Source organism: Phocoena phocoena, chromosome 2 (genome assembly GCF_963924675.1).
Source record: "Phocoena phocoena chromosome 2, mPhoPho1.1, whole genome shotgun sequence".
Taxonomy (NCBI): domain Eukaryota; kingdom Metazoa; phylum Chordata; class Mammalia; order Artiodactyla; family Phocoenidae; genus Phocoena; species Phocoena phocoena.
The window spans coordinates 73,561,211-73,572,055 of NC_089220.1; the positions used below are offsets into that span (position 1 = coordinate 73,561,211).

Below are 10,845 nucleotides of genomic sequence, written 5' to 3' on the forward strand. Positions count from 1 at the left end.
CCTTCCCTCACGCAGGACGTGCACAGAAACCCTTCACCTTCTGCTCCACTCTACATGACCAGGTCACTGAAGTCTGCAGGAGTCAGTGCCAGGCACTTGGGGGGGGGGCGGGGCGCAAGGAGGTGTGGATGATGCACAGTGAATGGGAGGTGAGGGAATGGTGCAGCTCCCGGCTCAGCTTAGATTTTAATTCAAGGTTTTCAACCTGTAGTGCACTAAGGTGGTAATTAGCAATGAGGCTATGTTTTCATTCCAAGGCTTGTAACCTCCCCATTTGAGGACTACTGCATTTTCAAGATCTCAATTCCCAATATCAAGACAGACCAGGAACTCTATTCAAGAGGCTTTCTTGCAGAAAGCCCGTGGCCTCCAGGGCCCAGAGCAGCAAAGGCCTGAGGAGCTCTGGGGGTGGTTGGTGTGGGCTGGGAGAGAACCCTGGGCAGGAGTCTGAAGCCAGGGGTGCTAGTCTCAGCTCTGCCACAGGATACCTCGCAGTCACCCTGAGCAAATCACTTGCTCCCTGGGTCTCGATTACCTCATCTAATCCTCATGTGAATTGGATGACTTCTGACACCTTTCCAGTTCTGGCCTCTCCTTAGTGTGGGAGCCCCAGTGGTCTCCCCAAGAAGCCCCGAATTCAGCCTCACCAAAGGGACTTTCTGTCCTGCTCCAGCTTGCCGACTGCAGCATAGGCCCGTGCCCTGGTCCTCTGTTGCTCCCGCCGTGCTGCCTTGGCCTCCAGACCTGCATAGGGTGCCCCTGCTCCCTCCTGTCTCTCTGAGGGCTGAGGTGAGACTTTCCCCAGCCTGGCAAGGAGCTGAGAGAATGCAGCTTTTGTGAATTAAACTTGAAGTCTAGGCACAACTGTACGCTATTGGCTAGATGTTCCTGCAATTTAAGAAGTGTTTATTCTGTATCCTTGCTCCAGGCCTGTGTGTGTGTGTGTGTGTGTGTGTGTGTGTGTGTGTGTGTGTATGACAGAGAGAAAGAGAGAGAGAGGGAGAGGGAGAGCGAGAAGGAGAGAGGCTGGATAGCCCCCACCTGGGCGGAGTGGAGCATCTCAGTTCTGAAGCCCCAATGAAAATGGGGGGGAGGGGTGGGGATTGGGCCAGATGGAGCCTCCCCCTCCCACCTCCACTGCATAGAAGCCCTGGAACAGTAGTGACCCGGCCAGGCCTGCCTGTGGCTATCCTGGCGGCCCACAGTTGCCATGGTAACCCAGCCCTCTAGTTCAGCAGCCTACAGAGAGAGTGGGCGGGGGCTCTGGGCAGAACAGAGGCATTGGGCTGGGAGCAGTTACCTGGGAGCAGCCTCTGTTGTAGGTCCTCTAAGGGAAATAATAAATGGGGAGAAGGAGTTGGGTGTGGGGGACGAGGCTCCCATATGTCTCTCTTCCTTTCTGCCCCCTCTACCCACCCCCTCCCCAGCTGTCTCTTCCCATCCCCGTTCTTGTTCCCCCCTCCCCCTCCTCTAGCCAAGCTCGTCCCTCCTCCACTCAGGAGCCTGCCATGGGAGTCCTTTCCTCTATCTCCACCAGGATTTCTTTCTCTTCTCTCCCTTTCCCACTACTGGCTACTGGCCACCCTCTTTGACTCTGGCTCCTCTCTCTGAGTGGCTCACGGCACCTTTAGCCTCTCCTCCTCCACCCCCTTCCACGTGCATCGTTGAAGGGAGAGGCTGGGGCAGGCAAGGTCCTTCTAGGAGACCTTCTAGGAGATCTTCTTCCCTCACTCTGGATATCCCTCAGGTCCTCACCTGCTCTCTACAGCTGTGATCCAGACCCTCTACTGCTCTTGCCTGCCTTCCTTAAGTGGCTGAGGCTCTGCACGGCACACATATGGGCAGAGACGCCCATCCATATGCACCTACACCCGTACACACAACCGGGCCATGTTTACACACACGTGGGTCACAAGCTGAGGGTCACATGGATTCACATCAAACGGAAGTTGCACACTCATGATTAAATGTGGGCCCTTTAGTCAGTTGGGCCTGGACTCAAGTTTCAGGCTTACCAGTTCTTCTTTGACCATGGGTGAGCTTCAATCAAGCTTCATTTGCTTTGTCAGGAAAATGGGGAAAATAATGGTAACTACCTAGTGAGAGTGAACGCATTTAAAACACACTAAGTACAAAGGTTCACACATGCTAAATGGCAGTTTGCTATCGTTGTCAATGTTATTAAGAGTACACAGGGAGTTCCCTGGTGGTCCAGTGGTTAGGACTCAGAGCTTTCACTGCAGGGGCCCGGGTTCAATCCCTGGTCAGGGAACTAAGATCCCACAAGCAGCAAGGTGCGGCCAAAAAAACCCCAAAACAACAAAGTACACAGCTGGACTTCTGAACCACTAAAGGCCACACTCTGGAGAGTCAGGGATATGCAAAGCATGAACACACACACACACGCGCACACACACACACACACACACACACACACATGTACACACACACATTCACACACCAGGAAAACCAGGCTGCAAAGACCTTAGATACCCCCTCTGTATTCATAATTCACTAGCAGACCTGCTGCCCTCCTTCAGTCCTGCACCCCATCCCTCCCGCCCCTTCTCAGGCTGCCTCATAACTGTGTGAGGGCTGGAGTTCAGCCCCTGGGGGGCTCAGCTGGGCTTCTCTGAAGACAGCGTAAGAGGGCATCAACTTGCCCCCTTGACAGCCCCTTATTACCCCTCTATCTCTGGTAATTAACCCCCAGGGGGCCTGGGCCCCCCTGGGGTTGGGAGGTGACGGGAGGGACTCCTCAGATCTCACTGGCACATAGTTGGGGTGAAACTGCAGAGCCACCAGGCTGTCTGGGGATCTCTGGCTCAGAATTCAAAACGTGCTGGTCCTCATTTCTTAACGGTGTGTGTGGGGTGCTACGGACTGCCCAATGGGCATCTGAGGCATGATGGGTAGAGGCTGAGGTGCTAGGAGTGGTTCCCTTTATTAACGGCCAGAAAGTCAGGATCACTGAAGAAAGTCACTGAGGGGCCACAAGGCTGAGGGGTATGGGGCCTGGAGAGATGGCGCAGGGCTCACCACTCACTTCCAGGACCCAGGGGACACAGCTGGTCCAAGAGGGAGAGGCACCGGTCACTTGAGTCACAAGGGTCAGGACAGGCACCTGGGGGAGAATGGGATAGTCATAAGCACCCTCGTCTACACCACACCCAGCCGAGATGGACTCCACCAAGATCCACCCCCCTAGCGTCCCAGGACTCACTGAGAGACTGAGGGAGTGTCGGTCCGGTTGTCGGCTGTCACAGGCTAGGGCTGGGCGTCGTGGCTGGCGTGCAGGACCTGGGAGGCCCGGGGCTGATGCCCTGGCTGGCGTAGTACTCCACCACCTGCCGGGGCACCTCGGCCAGGACGCACTTAGCTAGCGCAGAGGGTGCGGCCTGGGATGGGGACGGGGGTGTGGTTAGGGGCGGGAGAGTGGGGGAAGGAGGGGCTCAGGTAAGAGGCGGGGCTTCGGGTGGCCGGCTGAGCTCCAGCGTCCTTCGCAGGACATCAATCAAGTGAGAGAGACGGGTCAGATTTGGGCGGCAGGAGGAGCTGAGGAGTCCTTCAGCAGGGAGGGGCCTCCGGGCACTCACGTCCTTGAAGTCCCGGAAGGGCACGAACTGGACGATGTCGCGAGCTGCGGGCACCCCTCGGGGGCAGCGCAAGGGACCGTCATCGCCGTCCAGCAGCCGCATGTCGGAAAAATCGGCGTTGCCCACGCCCACGATGATGATGGACATGGGCAGGCGGGAGGCGCGCACGATGGCGGCGCGGGTCTCAGCCATGTCGCTCACCACACCGTCCGTGAGCACGAGCAGCACCGAGTACTTCTGAGGGCAGGCGGGGGGGGTGGGGGGTGGGGGGTGGGAAGGGTCAGCTCTGCGGCCTTGGCACCGGCCCCAAGCCTCACCCGAGGACACCAGGTTGCCCGCTTCAGCTGGGGCTCCTCACCGTGGCTTGGCCAGTGCTCTGCTCCCGCTGGGCTGGCGCCGCCACGCGGTTGATGATGGGGGCCACGTTGGTGGGGCCATAGAGCTGGATCTGGGGCAGGCAACGGCGATAGGAGGTGATGACCCCCGAGATCTCTGTGGGCAAAGAGGTGAGGAGGGCAGAGATTAGCGGGAGCCCTTCCTGAACCCCCTTAAAGCAAGGAGGTGCTTCTCTGCCTGAGGACTGCCCTGCCACCAAGTTCTTCACTAAGCAGGAGAGTTGGACGGTCCAGGTGCTGGCAGAGTTGGGTGGGCGGATACTGGGCCAGGGGCTGGAAGTCTTACCAAATGAAGGAGGGTGTTGGATGGGTGAAGGGGCAGGGAGCAGGGCCCAGGGGAATGGCGTCTGTGCTCCTGCATGGGGTGTACAGGAGTAGGCAGCAAGCTGCATGCAGGGAGGCGGGGCTGATGGGAATCTCCTCTCTTACCTTCACATTCAGGATTTTCCGGGTCAAAGTTGATAGCAAAGTCATGGGACACCTGTGAGGGTAGGGTGAGGCCAGCCAGGGCATGTTTTTCCTTCTTGTCTGACCCTCCCAACATCTGCTCCCTTCCCCTCGCACCCAGCCTACCTCAAAGTTGGGGGGGATTCGAGCCCCAAAGCCAAACGCTGGGAACCGTTTGTCACTGGGGAGAAGAAAAGTCTGTGGGGGCCCATTGGGCAAGGCGTCCCTGCCTGTCCAACACCCCGACCTCCTGCTACCTGTCGTAGTCCTGGCAGATGCCTCCCACCGCACGCAGGGCCTGCAGGTAGTGGTTGGGCTGGCGGGGGCTCAGGCAGTGCAGCGACTGGCTGCTCCTCGGGTCCCCGTTGGAGGCGGTGAAGTCAATGGCCACCTGGTGGAGATGGGGAAAGTGTTATGGTGCATCCGTGAGCGCCAACAGAGAGGCTGGGCCAGAGCTAGGGCCTGTAGGGAGGCCTAAGGTGAATCTAAACAAGCCCACTGGTAGTCTCATCATAGAGTCGGGTGAGGGGAACAAGCTGACCACGCTAAGGCTCATGAGAGGTCCAAGTAGGGGCAGTGGGGATTCTGAGCTCTTTCTGTTCACTGTGGGCCTAGCCCCTCCCCCTTGGCCACGTCCCCGTCCCCTGGGCCTTTACCGTGAAGTTGATCTGGCAGCCGCCCATGATGTAATCCAGGAAGGTGTGCACCTTCTCCACCTGGTGGGAAGGGGGGAGTAAGGTGGAGGGATGGTCCCTTGAGGAGGAAGCTGGGTGGGGCTTCTGCAGGAGAAAGGGAGGGACCAGAGTTTTTGAGGTTGAAGTTGGTGGTGGATAGGGCAAGGGTTCTCAGTTCCCAGGAGCAGAGAAATGATCTTTGAAATGAGGGCAGGGTTGAATCTGAGGTTGCCTCGGGGGTCGGGGTGGGGCGGGGCTTGAGGTGGGCACTGGAATTTACCGTGCACTGGGCCAGCACTACGGTCCCTGAGCTCTTGTAATTCTTCTTCTTGTCCCGGTACTTGGGGTTGATACAGTCCCACTGCATCTAGACCCCACATACCCCACAAGCCCAGGGTCACATCACGTGACCCTTCCTCCCCCTTCCAGCGGAGCCTCCCAGAGTGAGACCGCCATGGCTCAGTCCTCAGGCTGAGCCCAGGGCTTTCCACCCTCTCCACCTCCTATCACGTGTGGGGGGGCTCTTCAGCATCACCCTCAGGATTCTCCCAGGGATCTTGGTGGGGTTCTGGCTGAGGGTCTTTGTGGCACCTCCTGCCCAGGGTTTGCTGTTCCTTCCTGCATCTCCTGGAAGGTGCTGGTGAACTCTCCGATGAAGTCATGCTTCCCACTGGAGTCATAGTCATACACCAGGAACTGAGAAGGCAAGGGGGGTGGGGCGGTCAGGGTCGGGGAGGCTTTGCAGAGGTTCCTGGGGGCAGGAGGAGGGACTCAGGGTGGTAGGGGCCCAACAGTCACTAGGCCCAAACAGATGTCCTCAACCTGCCTAGAGAAGCCACTTGCTGAACTTCATCCTTTGTCTCAGTCCGGCAGGGACTTTGGCCTCCGCTAGAAGGCACACACATAGGCACATTGAGCTGTGACTGGTTCTTTAGCCGCAGTGGGAAGGGGTATCACATGGGGGAGAGGGAGGGGCTTGCCACACTCGGGGGTGGGGGTGGGGGAATGGTCTCCGGCAGAGGCCGGATGCTCCAACGGGCCACCCTTGTTTGCAGGGGCCTCACCTTGAGAGGCCGGTGGACATCACAGCTGCACAGCGAGTGCAGGGACAGACGGAACGGCTCCCAGCTGGGGTTCAGATTGTTCTTCACCACCTTGAAGAGGCACAGAGAGCTGGTCACCCCCGATCTAGTTTCCCCTGCTCTGCCCTTCCTCCATCCTTCCCCCCAGCCCCAGGCACCAACCTCTGTCCTCCAGACCAGCTGGTCGCTCTGGTCCCCATTGGTCTTATAGATCTCCATGAAAGGGTCAGACTTGCTGAACAGATCCTGGGGACACGGGGGAAAGCGTCCATGAGCCTGGTGAGGTCTGAGGGGGAGGTGGCTAACACCAAGAAGGGAGCAGAGCTGGGACCTGGGATTTGTGCCGAGTAGGGGGCTAGGCTCCCTAACGGTAGAGATGGGCACCTGGACTCTGGGTCTCCAACCTTGTTGTCCAGCTTGTGGGCTCTGAAGGCGAGCTGCACGTAGTCATTGGTGCCAGATACCTCTTCGGCCACGATCTGCAAGGCGGACACGAATGACAGGATTCCCCCAACCCACTCCCACAAGGCCCTTTCCCTTAGGTGGGAGCTAGCCATGATGTCACCGTGGATGTCCATGCAGGGGCATTGAATGCCCTGCCCGAGGGTGAGTACAGGTGACTTTGCCTACCGTGATGGTGGACTTGCCCGCGTTCTTCCCATTCTTCAGTAACAGCGGCTTAGTGACCTTGGTCTGTGACACAACCTGGGGATGGAGGTGGAGGGGGACCCAGCTGTGACACCCCCACCTGCTTTGGCCAGGGTACAAGGGACAGGGTAATAAGGGCCCTTGGAGCTCTCACAGGGGCTGCGCTTGGGCTAGGATTGGACTTAATTTCTGCAGCAACCTTAACGGGTAGGCACTGTGACCCGCATTGTTTAGATGAGGAAACTAAGACTCAGAGAGGTTAAATATCTAGCCCAAGGCTGCACAGCTGGTGAATGGTAGAGACGGGGTCCAAGCCCCGACTGAACTAGCTCCAGAGCTTATCCTCTGTCTCTTGGCTTCCAGAGGCGGAGCGATGGGGGTGGGGGTGGGGGTGGGGTGGGAATGCAGACCTGGCCCAAGGTGCACTCGGTAGAGCCGAGGAAGGTGTCATTGCGGGGGCTGGTGGCTCCGTCCTCGGCGTCAAACACGTGGAACTGCAGGGGCTGCTTCTCCTCAAAGAAGTACTCGAGGGCCAGCACCCGGGAGAAGACAGGGCTGGAGCAGGAGCGCAGCACCTCTGTGCGCTCCACCTGCGGCAGAGGGGAGCATGTCCTCTGGGAACCTGGGCTGCTTTGCCTTGCCCTGGACCGCCCCGGGCTTGCCTGCCTTCCTCAGGCTTCCGCACCCCAGTGACTAGCTCTTCTCTCCCTGGGCTGAACCCCAAGCTCAGGGTGTCGCCAGCCTGCAGGACCATCAGCCCGCTGGGGCTGTCATATTTGGGAGCGGTGCCACTGACTTCGGGGGCGATCTCAGGACCCAGTGGGACTCTGTGGGCTTTGGAATCTGTAAAACGGTCTGTGTGTGTAATGATGGCACCCCCATCTGCGGGGTTACCCACACAGCCTGGAAGAGGCCCCTGGGAGTCCTGACAGTCCCCCACGAGGCTTTCACTGCCCCCACCAGCCTCCTCCCTCTCAGTCCCGGAGGTTAGTGAAGGAGATCCCAGCCGCTCTCACCTCCACCCACTGCTCATCGGAGTGGAGCTTCAGCAGCACGCAGGGGTGGGGCTTGGTGAGCGTGTCTCGGTCTAGGAGGCCGTGGCAGGACACCCGCAGCTCCACTCTCGAGGCCCCCAGCGTCATGGCTGGGGGCTCAGGCACCCATGCCATCTCTGGGTCGGACATGTCACTGTGGGGACAGAGCAGATGGCCTGGACACTGGAAGGGGAACCCCTGCCAGGGGCGGGGGTCTGTCTCTGGGAGCCACGGCCCCACCCCCTTGCCCTTCTCCCTGAGGCCCTGGCATCTCATGGACCTGCTTCCCAGTGACCTCGCTCAGCTTCCCCTGAGCACTGAGCTGGCGAGGGTGGAGGACCCGAGCCCCCCACTCCTGCACGGTCCAGTGCTCCTGTCACCCCTGCTGGCCTCATATGTGTGGATGGGGCTGGAGAGGGCTAGAGGGCTGGGGGGCTTCCTGGCAGCCTTGCTCCGAGGCCATCAATTGATCTACACTTTCTGCTACCTCAGCACCTTCTGCTATTTCCTGACTGATGTCTGAGTCAGCGCTGCACTCAGTCTTGGCTCAAGGGAGCTGAACTGGGGCAAGGGGTCCCTGCCAGTCTGAAGAGGATGGTCAGGAATGGAGGCTGCAATGGGCAGGAGGAGGCAGATTGGAAGGTACCCTCCGGGGCTGTCCCCATCCACCTCCCCCGACTCACCTTCTGGTTGGCTGACGGAAAGGGAGGAATGGTGGGCTTGCAGAGTGAGAAGCAGAGCCCAGTCCCTGCTGAAATCTCCTCCAGGTTCCTGGCAGTGGCTCCCACTATGACAACGCTGGCTTTCCTCCCCACCTCCCCTGTTCTCACACTTCTTGGCAGCACTGGCACTGTCTCTTAGCGACAGGATTTTTGGGGAGCCTCGGCCCCCTCCATGCTGCCCGTGGGATGCACGCACGCCACCCTCCCCCAGCAGAGGCACCAAGCTTTGGGCAGCAGCAGGCAGGGGTCCGCTGGCCTGAGTTCATGGCGGGGCCATCCATCTATCTTTGTCTATCCACATCTCAGGGTGAGGCTGTCTGATCCCATGTTGTGCTTCCCCAGCGAGTGTCCGTTGGTGTGTCTGAATGCCCCCACCCCGTGTCTGTCCCCTAGTCGGGTGTCCGTCTTCAGGAGGGTGTGACAGTTCTCGTACCTCCCTCAGAACTGGGACCCTTCCCTGGCTGGGTCCCCCCTCCCCACAGCGTGTGCCTTTCTGGATACGTGAGGGAGGGTCTGAGTTGAAGGGGTCCTCTGCATTCCAGCCACAAGTCTCCCAGCTCTCACAGGTCCCCTGAGTTGGGCAGGGGCATGTGATGGTGAGGGTATTGGGCAGGACTAGAGACCTCTCTGGAGGCTGGGGGCGATGTTGTTATGGAGACTGGGCCAGGCTGGACCGGGCTGGGGCTGGGCTAGGGAGGGAGGGTGGGCTCACCTGGGCTCTAGTCGGGGGCTCCTCTCTCCAGCTCTCTGGCCCTGGCCCTGACTCCTTTGGTGTTCCAGCCGCTGGCGCAGGCTCCGGCTCCGGCTCTGCAGCTATTTATGGGGCCTGGATGGGGAGGGGTGGGGGGGGCCGCAGCACCAGCTCCCCCCCCCCCCCCCCGCACAGACCGGTTGGGAGGGAGAAGAGGGGAGGGGCAGGGCCACTGCCTAGGAGGAGCCACAGAGCCGGAGGAGGAGGAGGGCGGGCTGGGGGTGGCTCAGACGCAGGACCCCTGCAGACAGTGACACACATCCTCCCCTTCATGCCACACCCACACCCTGCATCACAGAGATGCACACGTTGCGGTGGTGCGTGCACGCACACACATTCACGCCGGGAAATGATGGAGACATATGCACACACGACTCACAGGCTCACACATATCTTGACACAGACAGGTGCCAGCACATAAACTCACTGTGACACCATGACAGTTACAGCCCTACGCATACACATAGGGAAACACACCCGGTCTCACAACACTCTCTGTAGCACATTTGTTAAGGACATTCACAGTCACGTATAAAAGAACACTGGGCTATACTTGTCACACACAACATACTCTCATTCACGCCAACCAACCCGAATACGACAGAATGGAGATCTTCACGTGCTTCTTAAAAACCATCATGTACCATGCTAAGGCTCATAACTTTGAGAATTCAAAGTTCCCTAGCCACCTTTTAACAGGGAGACGAGGAAATGGACACAATTGCTTAAGGGAACACAGTGTCACATCCTGGTCGCGAAGCCCCCTGAAGATAGGGGGAGATGTGCTGGACTGATTCCTGAGGCATCTTCCTGGTACCCACAACTCCCCCCTCCACCCCAAGATTCAACTCATATGGCCACATCCTTGTGGGACGGGCCGTGCCACACACAGATCTCGAGGAAACAGGACAGTCATTCTCTAGTGAGGCCAGGGGAAGTGAGCAATTGCCCGGGAAGCTGCACGCCACGCGTGAAGACATTTGGGTACATGGTGATCTGGGATGAGTATGACAGAGGGGCCACCAAGATGTCTTCACCCGCCATCCCCGAAACTGCTTGTGTATTAAGGTAGCAGCCATTTATTGAGCATCTCCTGGGTGCCAGGCACTGTGCCAGAGGTTGGGGCTACACAGGTAATTAAGACCCAGCTCCTGCCCCTGGGGGAGGTGCGTGTATATGGAACAAAAATCACACAGAGATGATCAGCCAATGCACAAATGCAATGAGGTATGACAGGTGCAAAGTACGGACCTATTCAGGATGCAGCGGGCCACAAAGAGGGAGGGCTCAATTTGGATGAGTCAGGGGAAGGCATCAGGAAGGGCTTCACAGAGGAAGAGGCTATCGAGCCCAGCCTTTTTTTTTTAATATAAATTTATTCATTTATTTATTTTTGGCTGCGTGGGGTCTTCACTGCTGCACGCGGGCTTTCTCTAGTTGCAGCGAGCGGGGGCTACTCTTCCTTGCGGTGCGCGGGCTTCTCATTGCGGTGGCTT

The 10,845-nt window shown here is 58.7% G+C and overlaps 1 protein-coding gene across 1 annotated transcript; it reads right to left on the minus strand.

Annotated features, from left to right (window-relative positions):
• Positions 1-2,920: 2,920 nt before the first annotated feature.
• CPNE6 (copine 6) lies at positions 2,921-9,382 on the minus strand. Its single transcript, XM_065872334.1, has 17 exons — positions 9,311-9,382; positions 7,859-8,030; positions 7,253-7,432; positions 6,825-6,899; positions 6,599-6,673; positions 6,357-6,440; positions 6,177-6,266; positions 5,704-5,808; positions 5,393-5,479; positions 5,095-5,154; positions 4,696-4,829; positions 4,565-4,619; positions 4,421-4,472; positions 3,955-4,088; positions 3,597-3,833; positions 3,224-3,398; positions 2,921-3,124 (listed from the first exon to the last, which is right to left on the minus strand). The coding sequence occupies exons 2-16, from the start codon at positions 8,024-8,026 to the stop codon at positions 3,261-3,263; spliced, it is 1,674 nt and encodes a 557-aa protein (XP_065728406.1). The 5' UTR covers positions 8,027-8,030; positions 9,311-9,382; the 3' UTR covers positions 2,921-3,124; positions 3,224-3,260.
• Positions 9,383-10,845: the final 1,463 nt, after the last annotated feature.